Source organism: Staurois parvus, unplaced genomic scaffold, assembly GCF_062004578.1.
Source record: "Staurois parvus isolate SC_StPar_1 unplaced genomic scaffold, SC_StPar_1.0 ptg000918l, whole genome shotgun sequence".
NCBI lineage: Eukaryota > Metazoa > Chordata > Amphibia > Anura > Ranidae > Staurois > Staurois parvus.
Window position 1 is genome coordinate 432825 of NW_028318714.1, and position 21068 is coordinate 453892.

Sequence of the window (21068 nt, forward strand, 5' to 3'; positions counted from 1 at the left end):
CTTCTCACATGTTGTAATGACCAATTCACACCTCAGACCTCTCCCACCCTTGGAAACAAAATATATGTTAATGACCATTCACTCCTCAAATTCCTCATGAAGACCCCCTGCCAGGTGACCTTAATGACTCCCTCCCCCAGTCACCTTCCCACCCTTGGAAACAAAAGAAATGTTAATGAGCAATGACCAGATATAGTGAATGCAGGGTCCAAGGAGAGCGGATATAGTGAATGCAGGGTCCGGGTAGACCAGATATAGTGAATGCAGGGTCCGGGTAGACCAGATATAGTGAATGCAGGGTCCGGGGAGACCAGATATAGTGAATTCAGGGTCCGGGGAGACCAGATATAGTGAATGCAGGGTCCGGGCAGAGTGGATATAGTGAATGCAGGGTCCTGGGAGACCAGATATAGTTAATGCAGGGTCCAGGGAGACCAGATATAGTGAATGCAGGGTCCAGGGAGAGCGGATATAGTAAATGCAGGGTCCGGGGAGACCAGATATAGTGAATGCAGGGTCCGGGGAGACCAGATATAGTGAACGCAGGCTCCCGGGAGACCAGATATAGTGAATGCAGGGTCCGGGGAGAGCGGATATAGTGAATGCAGGGTCCTGGGAGACCAGATATAGTGAATGCAGGGTCCGGGGAGACCAGATATATTGAATGCAGGGTCCAGAGAGAGCGGATATAGTGAATGCAGGGTCCCGGGAGACCAGATATAGTGAATGCAGGGTCCGGGGAGAGCGGATATAGTGAATGCAGGGTCCTGGGAGACCAGATATAGTGAATGCAGGGTCAGGGGAGACTGGATATAGTGAATGCAGGGTCTGGGGAGACCAGATATAGTGAATGCAGGGTCTGGGGAGACCAGATATAGTGAATGCAGGGTCCTGGGAGACCAGATATAGTGAATGCGAGGTCCGGGGAGAGCAGATACAGCTAATACAGGGACCTGAGAGACCGGAAATAGTGAATGCAGGGTCCGGGGAGAGCGGATATAGTGAATGCAGGGTCCGGGGAGAGCGGATATAGTGAATGCAGGGTCCTGGGTTTAGAAACACTAACATAGAAGTTGTTTTTTTTTTTACTTCCTGTATCAGGTTGACAACACTTTTCATTTTGCAGTGAAATCGCACAGTGGAGTTGTCACCCGCCCATTTCTTATTGCTGAACTCCAGGCACACATTTTTATTCAAATATATTACTCAATAGCCATAAAGGATATGAATACAATTTGTGTGCACTAAATTTCTTTGCTAACCAAGGTTTTATAATAGTGACATCATCATTGTGCTGAACATAACCTGCTCAGAGAGCAAAGCTGTAGAATGGGCCAGTAGGCTCCACCAATTGAAGAAAACTACATGAGGGGCAGAGACAAGACCAGTCACTTTGCACAAGATGAGAGAGCAGCAGTGAGCGGTCTTTATTACAGGAAACTCCTGCACAGAGCAGAAATCTCACACTGGATTACTGCACAGATCTGGAGGAAATACACAAAGCATACCAGGATTCAAGGGAATATACACATGAAAAATGTATTTAGTCAATATTTGCTCATCCTGGGGTTCAGCTTTATGTTGTGCTGCTCTCTTCTGTCAGAAGCTCTGGTCTGTTGGTAGAGCCTTGGCATCATCATGTACAAAGCAGGACCTGTATTGTACATGATGGGGGTGAGCATGTAATGTGGCCAAAAGTAGCTTACAGAGGAGGCTGTGGTGGATTGGTTGCACAGATCGAAGGAGCCTACTGGAGTGAAGAGGAAGTAAGTAATACAGCTTCTTCCTCCTAGATTTATTGAACATTAAACCTTTGTAGTGTGGGAGGCCACAGCAAGGGTTTTTTCGTGCCTGAAGTTAGCCTTTAACTTTGTTACATTGTATATATGTTGCTTCCACTCTTCCTGATGATGGGTCAGAGTCAAGGTTAGGGTCAGGGTATAGATGAATAAAGTTCCCAACATTTTTGGGCACTTGTCTTGATAAATGCAGGTGGCCTATTCATTAAGTTCCTATGAGGATCTCCTCTAACGGTGATGGATAATATGTTCCTTTACCCATTAGGCTATCTTGGTTCTTCTTCTATAGCAGGGGTCTCCAAACTTTCTAAGCAAAGGGCCAGTTTACTGTCCTTCAGACTTTAGGTGGTCCAGATTGTGGCCAGTGGGCTTAGAAAATTCATCAGTGCCCCATGATTGGTCTTAATGGTATAAATAGTGCCCCATTGTTGATACCATTGAGAAGAATATTGCCCCATTCATGGTTACAGTAGGGTGTCCCATCATTGGTGTCAGTTGGTGGAATAGTGCCCCAAGGGCCAGATAAACGCAAGCAAAGGACCACATCTGGCCCCTGGGGCCACAGTTTGGAGACTACTGTTCTATAGGGTCAATTGATCAGTCCTTCATTGGGCATACTTGAGAAAGGATGTAGTTGATCTGTCCTCCTTATTGGGCATACTTGAGAAAGGATGTAGTTGATCTGTCTTTCTTATTTGGCACTCTTGGGGAAGGATGTAGTGACATTTTCGCATTATTCAATAACCCTCACCTTCACCTTGTTGTGTACAGAAATTTGGGGCTTTTCCCCAACCACAAGTGACAAATTCTGAACACTCTACATACTGTACTATCTGCAGGTCTAATGTTTGATTTCCTGTTTGAAATGATAAAGTGACCCCAACACTTTACACACCAGGAACGAAGACTCAGAAACACTTTCTGGCAAAACCACTTTATTGTCTACCTCTTAAAAAGCATCATCAAAAGAGGCCGATTCACAGGACACATGTAGGATTCACATTTTCGATCAGACATCTCCTTCTTTCCCCTGCAGAGAAGAAAGACAAGTTATTCCTGAAATACCATAATGGACCACACTCTGCTTGAGTACTCCTCACAAGAGCCATCAGTCTTGATGGCTCTTGAAAGGGATTATGCAAATATCAAAATGCTTTGATGGTTCAGACCCAGCCAGCCATTCAAAGTGCTTTCAGGAGACACTATTCTCCATCAAGTCCTAAATCAGGTCTTCTAGGACATTCCGTCCTGATTTTATTGACATCCATACTCTAGTTATAAGAAGGGGGAGAACTTTTACACAAAAAGGAATGCCTGTATCTGATGGACATAACCAAAAACTTTCAGAAGACTTTTTAAATGATATGATCATTTGTTCTAGGTGCTCCTCATTACTCATCCAGGAATTGATTAGTGGATGCCAGTCTGGAGGAGTGGGCGTTTCTAGGTATTTATATGCAGATCACCCTAGGAAACCCCCAATACAAGATGCCAAGCCTCAATAACTGAAATAACTGAAATCCAATGAATGAAAGGGGCAGGACAGGGTCAATCAACAGAGGATGGAGGGTTAGATGATCCTGGACTTTCTCCAGGTCAGGAATGAGGAGAGGCTCAGTCTTACTTGTTGCAGGCTTCTATTGCATACTGTGAGAAGCTTACAATGGGCGGCACATCTAAATCCCACTCACAGCTGTTGTATGGAGGAGAAAAGTTATGGTCATTAGACCGCCAACAAATATGTTAAAAGAAGTGCTTTTGGGCAATAATCAATAAATATGGTAACTGAATTAGACTCTGCCTAACTACAACCAAAATTAATGAGTTTGGCAATTCCTTTAGAGCCAAGTCACACCAGTGCGTTGATTTGCGTTTTAGTGCAGCTGTAAAACGCAGACCAACAGAAGGACATTTGAAAAACAATTTCACACCATAATGCTGCATGTCAACGGATGTCAAAATGTATGTCAACAGACGTCAGAGTGCATTAAATCGTGACTAAAATGGATGGAAATGTACATACATTTTCCATACATTTTAGTGCAAGTCAGTGTGAATTGGCCCTTAAATGAATCTTTGCTCACCTTCCCACCAAAGTCGCGGCTCTTGGTTCGCAGCTTGTTAAGTTGAGATTCGGCGATGTCGGCCCTCTCCTCCGCTTCATCCAGGTCATGCTGTAGTTTTCTCATTCTTGACAGTTGGACATTGGTTTGTTCTTCCTAATATGCAACAAACGAATACAATATTTATGTTTATTTTGTCTGCAGTCATTGATTGGATAGGAACAAATTTCACTAAACAACTATAACTACGTACAGATTCCTCCGACTGTCTTTTGTAGGACTTGACCTTCGCCTGAAGCTTATCTACTAGGTCTTGCAGACGGACCACGTTCTTCTTGTCTTCTTCTGCCTGGTCAATAAGAAGGAATAAAATGTTTGATTAAAAAAAACATCTGAAACTTCTATCATCATAAAGTGATGACAACCAGAAGATTACATGATATCAGAAAGTATTCTAAGAGGCCACCAGAGAGAAGAACCGGAAGACACGGAGTTAGGACAGCTTACTATTGATGCCATCCACCAAACCTGGCCATAATTGATTATAGTGGCATGGTTTAGAGCGTGAAAGATGACACAAGGAAATATACCTCTCCCTTTTATATTTATCGTGCTACCATAGCCACCTGTCTATTATGTCCTATTTTCTTGCAATATACTGAACATCTTAACCTTCTATTCTCATATAGCGAGAGCACCAGGAGATTAAATAGATAAAAGAAAAAATTAAATAGATAAAAGAACGTATTTTAAAAGATTAGTAGAGGCCACCAGAAAGAGGAGCTGGAGAGGAGAAGATGCAGTGCCAGGACAGTTTCCATATTGATGTCACCCAAAAAACGTGGTCATCATTGATGATAATGATACAGTGGAGAGTGAGAAAGAAAGACTCAAGGAAGCTATAGCAGCCTGTCTAATGTGTCTTTATCATATTTGGTAGGTTTCTCTGTCTCCACCGTTTTGTCTCTACGTAGTATAGTCTTTATCTAGACATAACCTGCCTCACCCTGCTGCATAGTTAAATAGTTAAAGTGTTACTAAACCCAGGACTCTGCATTCACTATATCCGGTTTCCCCGGACCTTGCATTCACTATATCTGGTTTCCCCGGACCTTGCATTCACTATATCTGGTCTCCCCGGACCCTGCATTCACTATATCTGGTCTCCCCAGACCCCGCATTCACTATATCTGGTTTCCCCGGACCCTGCATTCACTATATCCGGTCTCCCAGGACCCTGCATTCACTATATCTGGTCTCCCCGGACCCTGCATTCACTATATCCGGTCTCCCCAGACCCTGCATTCACTATATCTGGTCTACCAGGACCCTGCATTCACTATATCCGGTCTCCTTGGACCCTGCATTCACTATATCTGGTCTCCCTGGACCCTGCATTCACTATATCTGGTCTCCCTGGTCCCTGCATTCACTATATCTGGTCTCCCACAGTACACAGAACATGGAAATGCAATTATTTTAGTAAATATAAACTGCTAAATGCCTTTTCTCATCAGCGGTATATAGCAGTCCTGTGACTTCTATCAGTGTCCAGCTGAGCACTGGTTAAAGCTTGCAGGAGGAGTTTGCATTCTGCTCTGACTGTCCTATAAGGCTGGATAACCCCTGACCAACTTTCTGTCTGGACAGTGCTGATTGGGCCTGTGCTGATCACATGCATCCTCCCAAAGAATCCCCCCCCCCAAAAAAAAAAAAACCCTCTCTAGCCATACACACTAAACTGAGCATGTGCAGGGTGACTCCTAGGACTCTGTACTATCAGCAGATAGATTGAGGACAGTAGAAGAAGGGGAGAATAAGAGAAGACAGGATCAAACAGCCTCTTTACGCAGTGCGAATGATTAACCCAGGTTTTAGGGAAGTCTTTGTCTTCTTACGCTTCAAAAAACTAGAACAACATTCTCTGCAATTATCTGAAATAAAGCTAAGCTGTGTCCTATTGATGAGTTAACCTGTCTGTGGATTCTGCCAAGTCAGTAAGTGGACATATTAGGTCTTAGGACCCATCTACATCTATAGACGGCCAATTATGGATGGAGAGTTGTACAAATGTGTACATATATGAGAAAAGACAGAAATGTATCATTCAGACCCATACACAAAGAACATAAAATGTCACTCAAAACACTACAAAACCTTCCCCTGCAGTCCAAAGCACAGATTGGGTGCTGGCATTTAAAAAAGCTCATCCAGGCTAGCAATGGCAGATTGGAAGACAGAAGGTGGAAACGCCGCACACGGGAACTCAGCCACTGTATAGAAAGGTAAAGATACGGCTTCAGCCTAAACTCCTCCTGGCTATATCCCTCTGACATGTTTCACCCCGCCTACAGGGTTTAATCAAAGAGATCTCTATGATTAAGCTCCGTGGGGGGGGGGGGGTGGCATAGCCAGGAGGAGTTTAGGCTGAAGCCACATCCTTACCTATCTATATAGTGGCTGGGTTCCAATGTTTGATGTTTCCAGCTTCTGTCTTCAGAAATGTATCAGTGTCATACCTGATAGATCACTTCTTTCAGTTTTCGATCCACCTTCCTGTATGCCTTGGTGTTTTCGCTGCTCTGCTTCTGTTCTGCCTCCAGTTCATTTTCCAGTTCACGAACCTGTGAGAGTCACATGACCAAACATTTTTATGATAAAAACATACCAGGACACAGACACAACAAGGAAATTTGACTTTTATTAATAGTAAAAGAAGCTGAGATTTGGCCAGTTAAAGGACTTTGGCCAGAATGGACCAAATATTCCAGAATCACTGGGTGGGATGGGGTGGGAATTTATACTTATCATTTATTAGCCAGATTACATGTTATTTCACCTTTTATTTTTCACCAATGAGATACTTTTAATGCTGTTTGAAAGTTCAAATTTTTGGTTCTCCTTCCATGAAGAAGATATTAACTGGACCCAACTAGTGAGCTCTGTGACCAAGCCCCAGCGGTCAGGGAGAAAAGCATCACAGGGCGTGGCCAGATAGGCGGCTGAGGCCATTCCTCAACATTGGACTCCTGAGGTCGGTTGAGCAGCGTCCAACCCTTCACTTGTATTGGCTGACACTGGAATCCCTTGGACTCATGCTCCCGTCTTCTCACTTGCTTCTCGCCTTCATTCCATAGCTTGGAGCGGCGCCATAAGGTATACTTTTCACTATGGACCCAACTAGCGTCTTACCCCAATACATATTTTTAATTCTTTTGGATAGAGTGTGGAAGGGTTAGAACCCTGTAAAACCCTCATTAGGGAAATTCACCTTTTCCATTTGTATTGGTGACCATTGTTAGCAGGACACAAACTAATGGGAAATTTGAGTTGTCACCAGAACAGGAATAGAGGAGAAATCTTCCAGTAGGGACATCCTGTGTCTCTTCTAAAATGAAAGATTTTTACTTCTTACAATCTTTTTGACAATGTACACTGAGCTGCTCATAAGAGGTTTACAATCCCAGCATCTGCCAGGTGGTGGGATGAAAGAAATTCCCTGCATGAGCGTAGCCATTACATAATTCCAGCCCAGCAAAGCCAATTGAAGATCCTGAACCCGAAAGATGTCGGTGAAGGAGTTTGTGGGCACTGTAACAATTGTGCACAACAGAGACATGGAGCTGCACGTGACATGCTATCTTGTTACGGTCTCAGCATTTTGGTTTCATAAGAAGTGTTCCTACACCCCCCCCCCCATCCCTTGCAAACTATGGAATTTGTAGCAGTATTTTTTAATAAACTTCAAAAGAACCTCTTATCTTAATGAAAACACAGAGCTGGCCAGGCTGTAAACGGCTAATTAGTCTTGGCAGGATGTCTGTTTCCACTAACCATGGAAAACACTTTCCTCTGCCCTATCATAAAACAATAAAAACTTAGTCAAGCTGTCACACATGACCTGTAAAGCCATTAAGGCTCAATGAATGCAGAGCGTGCCATAAAACGTCTATTCCACAACTTAACAATTCCATATACAATTCATAGAATTCAACAGGAACAGGGCACATTAATATTAGGTATATACAGTATTTGAAAAGGGAATATCATACCGAAAAAATCAAGGTCATACATGACTGTGTTAGTACATAGGAAAGGAGAGAAAGCAGTCCTGGGTGACAAAAGTATGCTGTGTTTGGTATCCCTGGGTTCAAAATATAATTCTAAATATCAATCTGCCAGTTGCTATAATACCACCTGCACGTATTGGAAGTTGTTAATATTAGTATGAAACTGTAGTTGGGACTTGGTCAAAAAATTTGGTGATTTCCTAGCACTCATCCGTAAACTGAATGATTGGTCAGTTGTTCTTGGGCGACACCCCTTTGATATCATAGAAAGGAACTGACAGGATCTAGTAAGCTAGCTCGTGTTTAACCCCTTGGCGCCGGTGCCTCCTGGCCCTTTAAGGGTTTCAGAAGCTGGGAGGCGGGGTTTGGGGTCATGTGACCAATGTGACACGCCCTCACGGCGGTCACATGATCGGGAAAGGTCCTGATCGAAAGAGGAGACCGGGACCTTTCTGTGAGTACCGGACATGTGTGCTGGGAGCCGCGCAGATGTCGGGAGGCCGCACATTTGCGTTCGGCCGGTGCCAAGAGGTTAACCTCAACCAAAGAACATCTTAACAGACTTGAGAGCCAAGGCAATGTTTTTGCTCGGACAATTGGACTCTGCTTAAACCAAGACTTTGCAAGTATTCTGCCTTCTGAACTTTCTTTTATTGCTCTGCTGCATTATTGTTCTCTTTATGTCTTTGTAACATCCCATCCTGTAAATATTTTAATTTAACTATTTCACCTTTTCATTAATAAATCCTATTTTGAAAAGTGTTAAAATTATCTCCAAGGCTTTTAATGCAAACTAAAGAATCCCTGTCTCTTGAAGAGTGCTACTATATGTAATAATCCTTTGAATATATCCGTCTGTGGTGACAGTGTATGTTACGGACCAGGGGCGGACTGACAACTTATGGGGCCCCCGGGCAATAGGGGATCATGGGGCCCCTGTGTCCTTGCCCAAACTCAAAAAAGCCTATGAAAAAGGTACCAGGGACATCTCATGGGGCCCACTATTGACCCTGGGCCCTCGGGCAGCGCCCGAGTTTCCAAATGGTCAGTCCGCCCCTGTTACAGACATTTATTGTTCACATTTGTTCTTGCTAACATTGTGAAGGGTTGCTAGGCCCAAAGCTATCTGGTTGCAGTTTGAAGGGATAATTAATTAACCCAGTAACAATCGCTCTCAGGCTGCTGGCACACAGATTGTGGTCCCGCAAGCTGGAAAATCTTTGTGTAGGGTGCAGCTGAGAGTGGCATTGTTACTCAAGTGACAGCACGGTGTGAGATTGGCTCACGAGTTGGTGAGAAAGGCAGGGGTCGGGCACCGCATTTGTCACAGACACAGCATCACCGGGAAAAGGGAGTGTAGTTTTGCTTTAAAAACTGGCCAAAATCTGATGATGGGAGGAGACGCTCCTTACAGTGCTCATCAAGAGCTCTATAGTAGTTCCAGAAATATTTTCACTTTGTTAGCATACTACATAAAAAGAAAAATACCACGAAGAACCTGTTTAAGTCATACAGCTCACTTCTTATAATCTGGGCCCAAATGTCTTCCAATTAAATTATTGCCAGAGTTACTGCTGCAGTTCCCAGAAGACGTTTTGTAAACCATACCTCACACCTCATCAGATTGCAGGGTTGTAGTAAAAACAATTGATCTTTGTCTTTAGTTAAACTGGACCTAAACTAAAAAACATAAGATTTGCTGTGTTATAGGGAACATCTAGAAATGTTAATTGAGCATAGGCAGTACCCTGAAATATTTACCTTTGATTCTAATTTCCTTCTGAAAAATACCAGTGCATTTCCTGTGCCTAGGCATACCTGTTCTACAGCCTCACTGTACATCTTCAATGCGAGATCATCTTAGACAATACCGCATCTTGACAGATAGTCTCAGCAGATTTGGAGAGTGATTAAGTGAGGTTACTACAGTTCTACTCACTGCTCTCCTTGCTGGAGAAGAAACTGTACCTGAGGACTTGCAGTACAAGGATCTCCCTGCTTCTGATTTGATCACTTGGTGGATCTGTGCTTCCTCCACCTCTATCATTACCCCATTAGTCATTGGGGATATAAATAAGCAAGGCCCTACTCTTCTACTAAGGTGGCTTCCATAAAACAGGGATACAGTGCAGAAGGTATGATAAGTCAGTAACTGGGAAAAGATCATCTGCAGGGTATGCACAGGCAAAATTAGTAGCTAATCCTTTGACCTCTGCTTGTCTGTTAGGCACAGCTTCCTCAATTCAGTTGTGTGTTTTATTTCAATGAAATGTTCAGATTTAAACTCACAATAAATTTAGATATCTAAATGCAGCTCCACTCACCCTGGTCTCTAGTTTTTGAAGTTGTTTCTTTCCACCTTTCAGTGCCAACTGCTCAGCTTCATCAAGTCGATTCTGAAGGTCCTTCACTGTTTGTTCCATGTTTTTTTTCATCCTTTCCAGGTGAGCACTGGTGTCCTGTTCCTTTTTCAGCTCCTCCGCCATCATGGCAGCCTAAAGTGAACAACAGGATAATGTGGTTAAACCTTATTTCATACTAAGAAAGTGAAAAACAGTATCATAGATTTTGGGTAAAGGACCTTGCTTGAGGTGATTGTTTCCTTTGTGAAAAGGACCTTGTAATTTTGGGACAAAAGGGTTTCATTGAAGCTATTGTTGCCATTACCCAAGAAAAAGCAACTTACACTTTTAAAACTGTATAATGTACAGTCACAGTGTTAGTTATATGAAACATGAATGAAGATTTGGAAGGTCTTTGTCCGCTATTCAATGTCCTCTTATTGTCCAAGTCAGCATATAGAGATAAGACAGACAATTTTTACAATATCTTACATCTGTGATGGCTTTCTTGGCCTTTTCTTCTGCATTACGCATCTCCTGGATGGCATCCTCCACCTCACCCTGGAGTTGACTGACATCCCCCTCTAATTTCTTCTTGGCGTTAATCAGACCCGTGTTCTAAATATTTCAGATACATTCATATGGTTACTAAAGAGCTACATATACATAGGGAGGACAGACTGTATGTTTGTGTTTGAGTAACATAGGCAATGGGACAGACAAGACCTTGACTGAAAAGTTATGTAAACACTTTTGAATACTTGAGAAGATATAACTTAAGGGAATAGATAGAAAATTTGCTTTAGATGAACCTGTCCCTGGATCAATTATTTTCAAAATTCATAACTCCAGTCGTCTAACCATCTACTGTAAACACTTTGCAGACTTTAGAGTCTTTATTGAGATTTTCAAGGATCTTTGAGAATTAATACATTATTATTAAAAGCAGCTAGAGAGGTCAGTGGTGGCTTGTTTAATGCTCTTTTACTGCATGTTAAGAATATGTAAATAGTTAAATATCCAGTTTAAAGTCTGAGCATAGGTGTACTTTAAGGTAACCAGAAAAGACCCATAGGCACCCATTGTGGTTGGAAAATCGAAAAACTTAATTTTCACCTTCTGAGGGTTCTTTACTCTAACAGCTGTGAAATATACAGTAGTCTTTCACAGAAACTGATGCGAAGCAGATGTGCACATAAACCTTTTCAAAAGGTGAAAGGTTTCTTTACAGCTAGAAAAAGAAGAATTAAAAAAGGAATTCTGATGTTCACAAAGAAAGGGAAAATTATATTTCTGTTAAACCAAACTGGTCCATGTAAGTGGTTATTAATTTTTTACCTTCAACTACATTTATGAAAGTTTAGTATAACCTTTCTCCAAAGGAACTCTTAAAATAAATTTTAGGTCTCAGGGAACGCCTGCTAAAATCAATTTATAATGGGATAATGCCCCTTACATTGGCGGTCAGTAGAGATGACATCTTCTGACTCATCCGTTATCCAAGCTCCTACTTTTCTGTACTCCAGTGCTCCACTGAGCTTTGGGGTCGGGAATAGAAATACAAAAAGTGGGAGGTCGGAGACTGTATTAGAGATAAGTTGGAGGACACAAAACTAGTGGTCAATGAGAAGAACCCTTACAGTGGTGGCTACAATGCCACCTTTACCAATGGCTAAAAAGATATTTGGGGTCATGCTGGTAGTGCTCCCATGGGGCATTGGGCACTGAATTATCCAGACACCATCAGATGGAAGGTCAATCAGCCACAGCTTAAGATACCCTTAGTTATGTCTGGAGGAACCCTAGGGTTCCAGGGAACCTAGGTTGAGAATGGCTGGTTTCGTTTGATTTGAGTATTTTTGACTGTGCCATACATCTTCCTTCTTAGAGCAGTTGGTGCAGGCCTTCGTCAGTTCTAGCAATGTTTGGTAGAAACAAACAGCTCATCAGTGCAGTGTTGGAATGCAACAAAATTCGGCAACAGGGTGGTACATGAATGGTGGGGACCTGTATATCAACCCTGTTGATTGGTTCTAGTGCAAAAATGAGGGCATCCACCTCCTTCACTAGTAACACAGAGAAGGAATAAGGCAAAATAATTTTTAAGAGCAAATTGGGAAAGTCACTTGTCATGTAATAGGTTCAGCTCATTCCAGGATATCATTAAACAAGGCCAAGAAAATTGCTTGACTAGACATGGCCATACCAAGCACATGTAAGCCTACACAGGTCTACATCTGACCTAAGATGACCTCTCCAGGCTGGACTGTACCTGGCTGTGTAGGAGCTGCACACGCTCTGTGACATCCAGCAGCTCTTGTTCTGCCAGTTTTCTAACTCTTTCTGTTTGCTCCAGAGCATTTCGCAGCTCCTCAATTTCCGTCTGCTGTAAGTTATTCCTACGTTCAGCTAAACCCAGGTGCTCTTTAAGGTCCTCATTGGCATGGGCCAGATCATCAAGCTGTATTTGCAAGTCCTGTGATGAAAACACATTTTACCTCAAATATTTGTATATTAAAGAACAACCATTTACAGTCAACTATACAAAATCAATGCCAATGAGAATATTAGAGCCACAGAGGCCTGGACCTCTTGATACATTTAGTCATAAAACATTCATCTTTTACAACATTTTACCTAGACACATTACAATAAAATCACATTACATTGTACACAGAGAATATGACCAGTATCACTGACCTTGAGCTGGGCCTGCAGGTTCTTCAGCTGTTTCTGACTCTCGGCCACCTGTCGGTTGGAGTGACCCAGCTGCATCTCCATCTCATTGAGGTCTCCTTCCATCTTCTTCTTGGATCTCAGGGCATCATTTCTGCTTCTGACCTCGGATTCCAAAGTGCTGTTCAAGGCATCAATGGTCCTCTGAGTGTTCCGCTTCAGCTGGTCAATCTCTTCATCCTTCTCAGCAATTTTTCTGTCCACCTCTGACTTTACCTGGTTCAGTTCCAGCTGGATACGAAGTATTTTGGCTTCTTCATGTTCAAGACTTCCCTGAATAGAGAATTTATTGTGTCATTGTGGATTATTTATAGTGATCAGGATGATGCAGCTACAAAACCCACTGTACAACTCATCCTGCTTTACCAATTCTCACTGTAGACGTTTTTTTTAAGATCTATGATATATTATCTCCTTACATTTTTAAGGTGTTGTTGTCACATCTTTTGTCTAAAAGACCTCAAGTAACAGCAAATTACCTGCATGTGGCTGCATGCGGCCCAATAACTCGTTTGTATTACAAAACTACTGTATAACTAGATTTTTTTGTCTATAAAAAGTCTAGTTGATATAAAAGCACCAGTATATCTATCACACACCTCAGCTTCCTCCAGAGCAGACACCAGGTCAGCTTTTTCTTGCTCCACCTGTTTCTTAGCTTTCTCCAGCTCACTGACGGTCTTTGCTGTCTCTCCAACCTGATCGGTGAGGTCTGATATTTCCTCTACAGTAATGACAGAATTCAGGAAGATTAATATCACCTCCTACACTATCCAGATGCTGAAACTGCAGAAATTCTGGGTTTGCTGAGCAAAACTGACACATACGTTGGAGATTCTTGTTCTCTCGTTTTACTGTTTCCAGCTGCTCCAGGGCCATCTCATAGGCATTACGCAGTTTGAAAAGTTCTGTGCTCAGACTTCTCGATTCCTTCTGAGAGAGCTCCAGCTCGGTCTGGCACTCCTCACATTTTTGCTTCCACTCACCTATAACCTGGAGCACAAAAATGGCCATTACTTGGGGACTAACCATTTTATATTGTTTACATTTTTTTTACATTTTCCTTCTCTTAGGAGAGTTCAAGCTCTTAATAAAAAGGTATTTCAAAAAACAATATGAGAATGTACCCTATCAAAGTTCCTTTGCTTTTTGTCTAAAGCTGCTGCTGCTGCATTTGACCTCTCTACATCAATCATTAGGTCATCAACTTCCATCTGAAGCCTCTGTTTGGTCTTCTCTAGAGATGAACATTTGGAATTGAGAGCTTCAACATGTTCCTCTGCTTCCTGTAGACGCTGAGCAAGTTTTTTCCTAAGGTATAGCATTATAGAAGAATGACACAGTCCTCCAAAAACTACTTATGTATATATAGTTGTTATGCTGGTTCGGGTTTCAAATGTTTTTATTGGCAACACTATGTATTGTTACTTACTTAGCTTCCTCTAGCTCCTCTGTACGCTGGATGGCATCAGTTTCGTACTTGGTTCTCCACGTTGCAACCTCATTGTTGGCCTTTGATAATGTGCGCTGTAACTCTGACTTGGCCTCTTGTTCCTCATCATACTGTTCACGCAGAAGATCACAGTCATGGCGAGCAGATTGGAGAGCATGGGCAAGGGCACTCTTGGCCTGATAAAAATAAATAAACAAACGACATGATATTTTTTATTTTAAATCCTTGTTTGGTTGTCTTCACAGTTGGTGGGTGGTCCACCATGTCATACCTTTGTTTCATCCTCCAGCAATCTTTTGAGGTCTTCATTCTGCTGGGTAAAGGTCATTTTGCCTCTTGTCAGCTGAGAAATCAAAGCTTCTCTCTCTTCCAACAAGTGAGTTAGTTCACCTATAGAATCAGAAAATATAAAGAAAGAAAAAATTAATTAGGTGCCATAAAATATTAAAAAATAGTTCAGCAAAAAAATTGGGAAAAATATATCATATATTTCTGAGTGTTTTTACACAGTTAGTGAAACTTATGGGGGTTAATTTACTAAAGGTAAATATACTTTGCACGGCAAGTGCATTTGCTTTGGATCCAAAGGGAAGCTCTGATGATTTCTTTTATCTAATCATGTACAAGAAAAAAAGCAGTTTCTTTATTTTCCTTGGATGTCCTCATTAGATCTAGAGCAACTGCACTTTCAGTGCACTTGCAGTGCGCTCCCAAGTGAACTTATAGTGTGCTTTGCAGTGCACAGCCTATTTGCCTTTAGTAAATCAACCCCTTGGTTGCCTCTCATTTTGCACACCAGCAGCTTAATTTTATATCATACTCAGTTAAACATACAAACCATGCTCATTCTGCAGGCGGGCTTTTTGGGTTGTGAGATCATTCATAAGTCGCAGGTTCTCCTCATTCTGAGCCTTTATCTCAGAGAATTGGTCCTCCAGAACCCGACACGTCTTCTCTAGGTTGGCCTAAATTAAGGATAGAGTTATTAAGCAATTTGGGAATACCAGGTAATAATATCACGTTTTACAACATTTCAACATTATGAAATCAATACTTGGCTTTTTAAGAGTGAAGTAATGGACCAACTTTGGGTAGAAACACTCTCATGTTACTCAGCTGTGGTGAGAATTACCAACTTTGGTAGAGACTGATGATACTGCTTGGCGTTTACATAAAGAGTACCATTCAGACCTTCCTTACGGCTGTACTATAACCATATTTATCATATGTTTATCTATCATATGATTATGAAACTCAAGTGACCTACACAGAGCTGTGATTTCAACCCTACCAAACACTTCTGGGATGAATTGGAATCCCAATTGTGAGTCAGGTCTTCTTGTCCAATATCAGTACCTGGCCTCACAAATGGGCACAAATTCCAAAAGACACACCCCAAAGTCTTTTAGAAAGCCTTCCTAGAACAGTGGAGGCTGTTATGACCCCAAATGGTTGAACAACTCCAAATTAATGGCCATGGCTGTAGAATAGGACATCCAAAAAGCTCATAAAGGTTAATTATCTGGACTCCATCTGTGTTTCTCACCTTGGACTTGACCACAGACTCCATGTTCCCAGCAAGATCATCAACCTCCATCTTCAGTTCAGTCTTTTCCTTCTCAAGCTTCTGCTTGATACGCTGGAGGTTTTCAATTTGCTCTCCCAGCTCCGCCATTCCATCAGCTTGTTTCTTCCTCAAAGCGGCCACAACTGATTCATGCTGCAATGTGGATTCCTCCAGGTCTCGCCGTATCTTTTGGAATTCAGATTCCCTCTTTTTATTCATTTCCACTTGGACAGCGCTCGCCCCGCCAGCTTCTTCCAGCCTCTCACTGATATCTTCCAGTTCTCTGGACAGTTCTGCTCTCTGCTTCTCAATCTTAGCTCGAGCTGCTCGCTCTGATTCAATCTCTTCATGCAGTTCTTCATTGCTGGCCTGAAGAAAAGGACAGATGTGCTTTAATGGAGGTTAAAGTAGTGTAACTGACTTTTTAGTTCATTGTTTTCCAAAGTGTTTTATGTATATCACCATGGATTTCTGAATGACAGATAGATGGCAAGGTTCAGGAGAACACAACTTGCAGTAGATGGAATGTTCATTGAACTTTCTTATCAGATGTCTGCTTCTTTGGGCTACAAAGGGCAACATCAAGACTGGACACTTCTGAATATAATACTTTGCAATGACCATCAGTAAAGACACAACAGTAATGTAGGTGTATTATACGTATGGTGACTTCTAGTGTAAAAAGTTGTATTTGGATTCTACAAAAGTTGTGATTCTGATAAGTGACCAGTCAAATATGTTAAAGTAGAATGTGACCAACCAAAATTAAGCAAACATTTTTTCAGATCATGGATAGAACTTGGAATGCTGCTCTAAGCAAGGTTAGAATTCAATCCCCCTGGTCCTCAGAGATAGGGGTACTAGCATGTGAACTAACTTATCTAACAGTGACAGGATCCTTGTATTGGAAGAACGCTGCACTCCAGACCCAACCAGAATATGTGTACAAATGCAGGATGGCCACAGACAGCTCTACTCCACAAACCATGCCACCGGGGCTTAGCCATAGAGGTCCTGGATAGAACTTGGAGCACCGCTTTAAGCAAGGGGAGAATCCAATTCCCCCGGACCTCTATGACAAAGCCCCGGTGGGTGGGGCAAAATGCAGGGGGTGTGTGGTTTGTCGGGCAGAGCTGTCTGAGGCTGTACTGCATTTGTACACATACTTCGGTCGGGTTGGGAGTGCGACGTTCTTCAATCGCAGTTTTTTCAGATCATATTGTGTGGATTGAAAGGAGTCCATTACAAGTGAATGTGACTACCTACTACTAGATATTTTATTGTTATTAGGTATCACTGCTGGTTTTCTTGTAGGAATAAAAAGGAATATTTGCAAATGGCCCATGTGCCATGGCTCTTGTGATGTAGGTGATGTTAATTATTAAAATCAAAGGAACCCATACAATTCCATAAAGAAAAGAAACAGCATACCAGAAGCTCCTTAATTTTTTTCTGCAGTTGGGTGTTAGAACCTTGTTCATCTTCAGTTCTTCTCTGGAGCTCGGCTACTTCAAAGTCCTTCCTATGAAAATTAGACAGGTAAACTGTGAAATTAATCTTGTCAGTTTGTGAACAGATTAGGTCAATATTTACATTAACTGCCCTTTGTTGTTTGGATGGGAATTACCAGAGTTTAAAATAACCAAATCAGGAATTACTGTCAAAGTTCTCTGAGGTTTACAAAAACTAGAACACATTCTGATGTCTAGCTGAGGAATTATTATGACTTTCTTTTTGAAAAAAAAAATTTTTTGATCACATTACTAAAGTGTTAAAATGTTTTCATACTTTTTAACCCTTTCTTCTGAGTTCACTTTATCATTCTCCAGATCCATTATGGTCTCCTGACAAAGCTTTAGATCCCCCTCTAGTTTCCTTTTGATTCTTTCCAGGTCAACCCGTAACTTCTTTTCCTGCTCAAGAGTTCCTTCAAGCTGGAAAACAAAATACATCACAATTACATTTTTCTGTATTCGTTATGGATATAAAATACTTCCATCTCAATATTTGTTTTACCAATGCTGATCAGGCCTAAAATGTGAATATTCCTTTCTTAAAAAAATCTGCGCAAATAACATAAATTGGGTATGTGGCATTGTTACTAGAGATGAGCGAATCGAACTAGGCGAACCGGAATTCGAGTCGAATTTCAGGAAATATTCGATTCGTGTCGAAACCGAAATTTTGCCTACTTCGGGTGCGCGAATCGAACATTTCCCGATCAGCCGGCAAAAGTGTCCCTGCAGTGAGCTCCGCTATTTCTGACAGTTCTCTGACAGAAGGAACACATGTTTAGCGGTTGAAACATTGTATCTATTAGTTTACATTTAGGATACAGATGTTTCAACCACTGTACATGTGAAGAAGTTGTGAGAGAACTGTCAGAAATAGAGGAACTCTGCACATACACTTTTTGCCGGCTTGGAATTATTCTTCTTTTCATCCTACTTCTTCTTCTTCTTCATCCTCAGAAGAAGAGGATGAGGATGAGGATGAAGAAGAAGAAGAAGAAGAAGAAGAAGAAGAAGTAGGATGAAAAGAAGAATAATTCCAAGCCGGCAAAAAGTGTATGTGCAGAGTTCCTCTATTTCTGACAGTTCTCTCACAGCTTCTTCACATGTACAGCGGTTGAAACATCTGTATCCTAAATGGAAACTAATAGATACAATTTGTATCTATTAGTTTCCATTTAGGATACAGATATTTCAACCGCTGTACATGTGAAGAAGCTGTGAGAGAACTGTCAGAAATAGAGGAACTCTGCACATACACTTTTTGCCGGCTTGGAATTATTCTTCTTTTCATTCTTCTTCTTCTTCCTCATCCTCATCCTCATCCTCTTCTTCTGAGGATGAGGATGAAGAAGAAGAAGAAGAAGAAGTAGGATGAAAAGAAGAATAATTCCAAGCCGGCAAAAAGTGTATGTGCAGAGTTCCTCTATTCTGCAGATACACTTAGAGGAGCTCTGCAGATACACTTAGAGGAGCTCTGCACATACACTTTTTGCCGGCTTGGAATTAATCTTATTTTCATCCTACTTCTTCTTCTTCTTCTTCTTCTTCTTCATCCTCATCCTCAGAAGAAGAAGAGGATGAGGATGAGGATGAAGAAGAAGAAGAAGAAGTAGGATGAAAATAAGAATAATTCCAAACCGGAAAAAAGTGTATGTGCAGAGCTCCTCTAAGTGTATCTGCAGAGCTCCTCTAAGTGTATCTGCAGAATAGAGGAACTCTGCACATACACTTTTTGCCGGAAACCGCTGTATGGAGTGAATGTCCCAGAACTGTCAGAAATAGACTATTTATGACAGTTCTGGGACATTCACTGCATACAGCTGTTTTAACCGCTGTATGGAGGGAATGTCATGGAACTGTCAGAAATAGACTATTAATGACAGTTCTGGGACTGTCCTTCAATGCAGCGGTTGAAACATTGTATGTATTTGTTTCCATAAATGGATCCATTTATGGAAACAAATACATACAATGTTTCAACCGCTGTATGGAAGGACAGTCCCACAACTGTCATTAATAGTCTATTTCTGACAGTTCCATGACATTCCCTCCATACAGCGGTTAAAACAGCTGTATGGAGTGAATGTCCCAGATCTATCAGAAATAGACTATTTATGACAGTTCTGGGACATTCACTGCATACAGCTGTTTTAACCGCTGTATGGAGGGAATGTCATGGAACTGTCAGAAATAGACTATTAATGACAGTTCTGGGACTGTCCTTCAATGCAGCGGTTGAAACATTGTATGTATTTGTTTCCATAAATGGATCCATTTATGGAAACAAATACATACAATGTTTCAACCGCTGCATGGAAGGACAGTCCCAGAACTGTCATTAATAGTCTATTTCTGACAGTTCCATGACATTCCCTCCATACAGCGGTTAAAACAGCTGTATGGAGTGAATGTCCCAGATCTATCAGAAATAGACTATTTATGACAGTTCTGGGACATTCACTGCATACAGCTGTTTTAACCGCTGTATGGAGGGAATGTCATGGAACTGTCAGAAATAGACTATTAATGACAGTTCTGGGACTGTCCTTCAATGCAGCGGTTGAAACATTGTATGTATTTGTTTCCATAAATGGATCCATTTATGGAAACAAATACATACAATGTTTCAACCGCTGCATGGAAGGACAGTCCCAGAACTGTCATTAATAGTCTATTTCTGACAGTTCCATGACATTCCCTCCATACAGCGGTTAAAACAGCTGTATGGAGTGAATGTCCCAGATCTATCAGAAATAGACTATTTATGACAGTTCTGGGACATTCACTGCATACAGCTGTTTTAACCGCTGTATGGAGGGAATGTCATGGAACTGTCAGAAATAGACTATTAATGACAGTTCTGGGACTGTCCTTCCATGCAGCGGTTGAAACATTGTATGTATTTGTTTCCATAAATGGATCCATTTATGGAAACAAATACATACAATGTTTCAACCGCTGTATGGAAGGACAGTCCCACAACTGTCATTAATAGTCTATTTCTGACAGTTCCATGACATTCCCTCCATACAGCGGTTAAAACAGCTGTATGGAGTGAATGTCCCAGATCTATCAGAAATAGACTATTTATGACAGTTCTGGGACATTCACTGCATACAGCTGTTTTAACCGCTGTATGGAGGGAATGTCATGGAACTGTCAGAAATAGACTATTAATGACAGTTCTGGGACTGTCCTTCAATGCAGCGGTTGAAACATTGTATGTATTTGTTTCCATAAATGGATCCATTTATGGAAACAAATACATACAATGTTTCAACCGCTGCATGGAAGGACAGTCCCAGAACTGTCATTAATAGTCTATTTCTGACAGTTCCATGACATTCCCTCCATACAGCGGTTAAAACAGCTGTATGGAGTGAATGTCCCAGATCTATCAGAAATAGACTATTTATGACAGTTCTGGGACATTCACTGCATACAGCTGTTTTAACCGCTGTATGGAGGGAATGTCATGGAACTGTCAGAAATAGACTATTAATGACAGTTCTGGGACTGTCCTT

The 21068-nt window shown here is 41.6% G+C and overlaps 1 protein-coding gene across 1 annotated transcript in view; it reads right to left on the minus strand.

The window, feature by feature from the left end:
• Nucleotides 1-2717: 2717 nt before the first annotated feature.
• Nucleotides 2718-21068, minus strand: part of LOC149442055 (myosin-4-like) — a 56096-nt gene continuing 37745 nt past the window's right edge. Inside the window, exons 23-39 of the mRNA XM_089656576.1 lie at nucleotides 17819-17964; nucleotides 17462-17552; nucleotides 16010-16399; nucleotides 15302-15428; nucleotides 14735-14853; nucleotides 14443-14639; nucleotides 14138-14321; nucleotides 13838-14003; nucleotides 13610-13734; nucleotides 12975-13283; nucleotides 12547-12750; nucleotides 10767-10892; nucleotides 10257-10427; nucleotides 6382-6486; nucleotides 4116-4211; nucleotides 3884-4018; nucleotides 2718-2829 (exon numbers count right to left, since the gene is read on the minus strand). Coding sequence (XP_089512702.1) covers nucleotides 2809-2829; nucleotides 3884-4018; nucleotides 4116-4211; nucleotides 6382-6486; nucleotides 10257-10427; nucleotides 10767-10892; nucleotides 12547-12750; nucleotides 12975-13283; nucleotides 13610-13734; nucleotides 13838-14003; nucleotides 14138-14321; nucleotides 14443-14639; nucleotides 14735-14853; nucleotides 15302-15428; nucleotides 16010-16399; nucleotides 17462-17552; nucleotides 17819-17964 — 2712 coding nt within the window. The 3' untranslated portion in view covers nucleotides 2718-2808. The remainder of the gene's footprint in view (nucleotides 2830-3883; nucleotides 4019-4115; nucleotides 4212-6381; nucleotides 6487-10256; nucleotides 10428-10766; nucleotides 10893-12546; nucleotides 12751-12974; nucleotides 13284-13609; nucleotides 13735-13837; nucleotides 14004-14137; nucleotides 14322-14442; nucleotides 14640-14734; nucleotides 14854-15301; nucleotides 15429-16009; nucleotides 16400-17461; nucleotides 17553-17818; nucleotides 17965-21068) is intronic.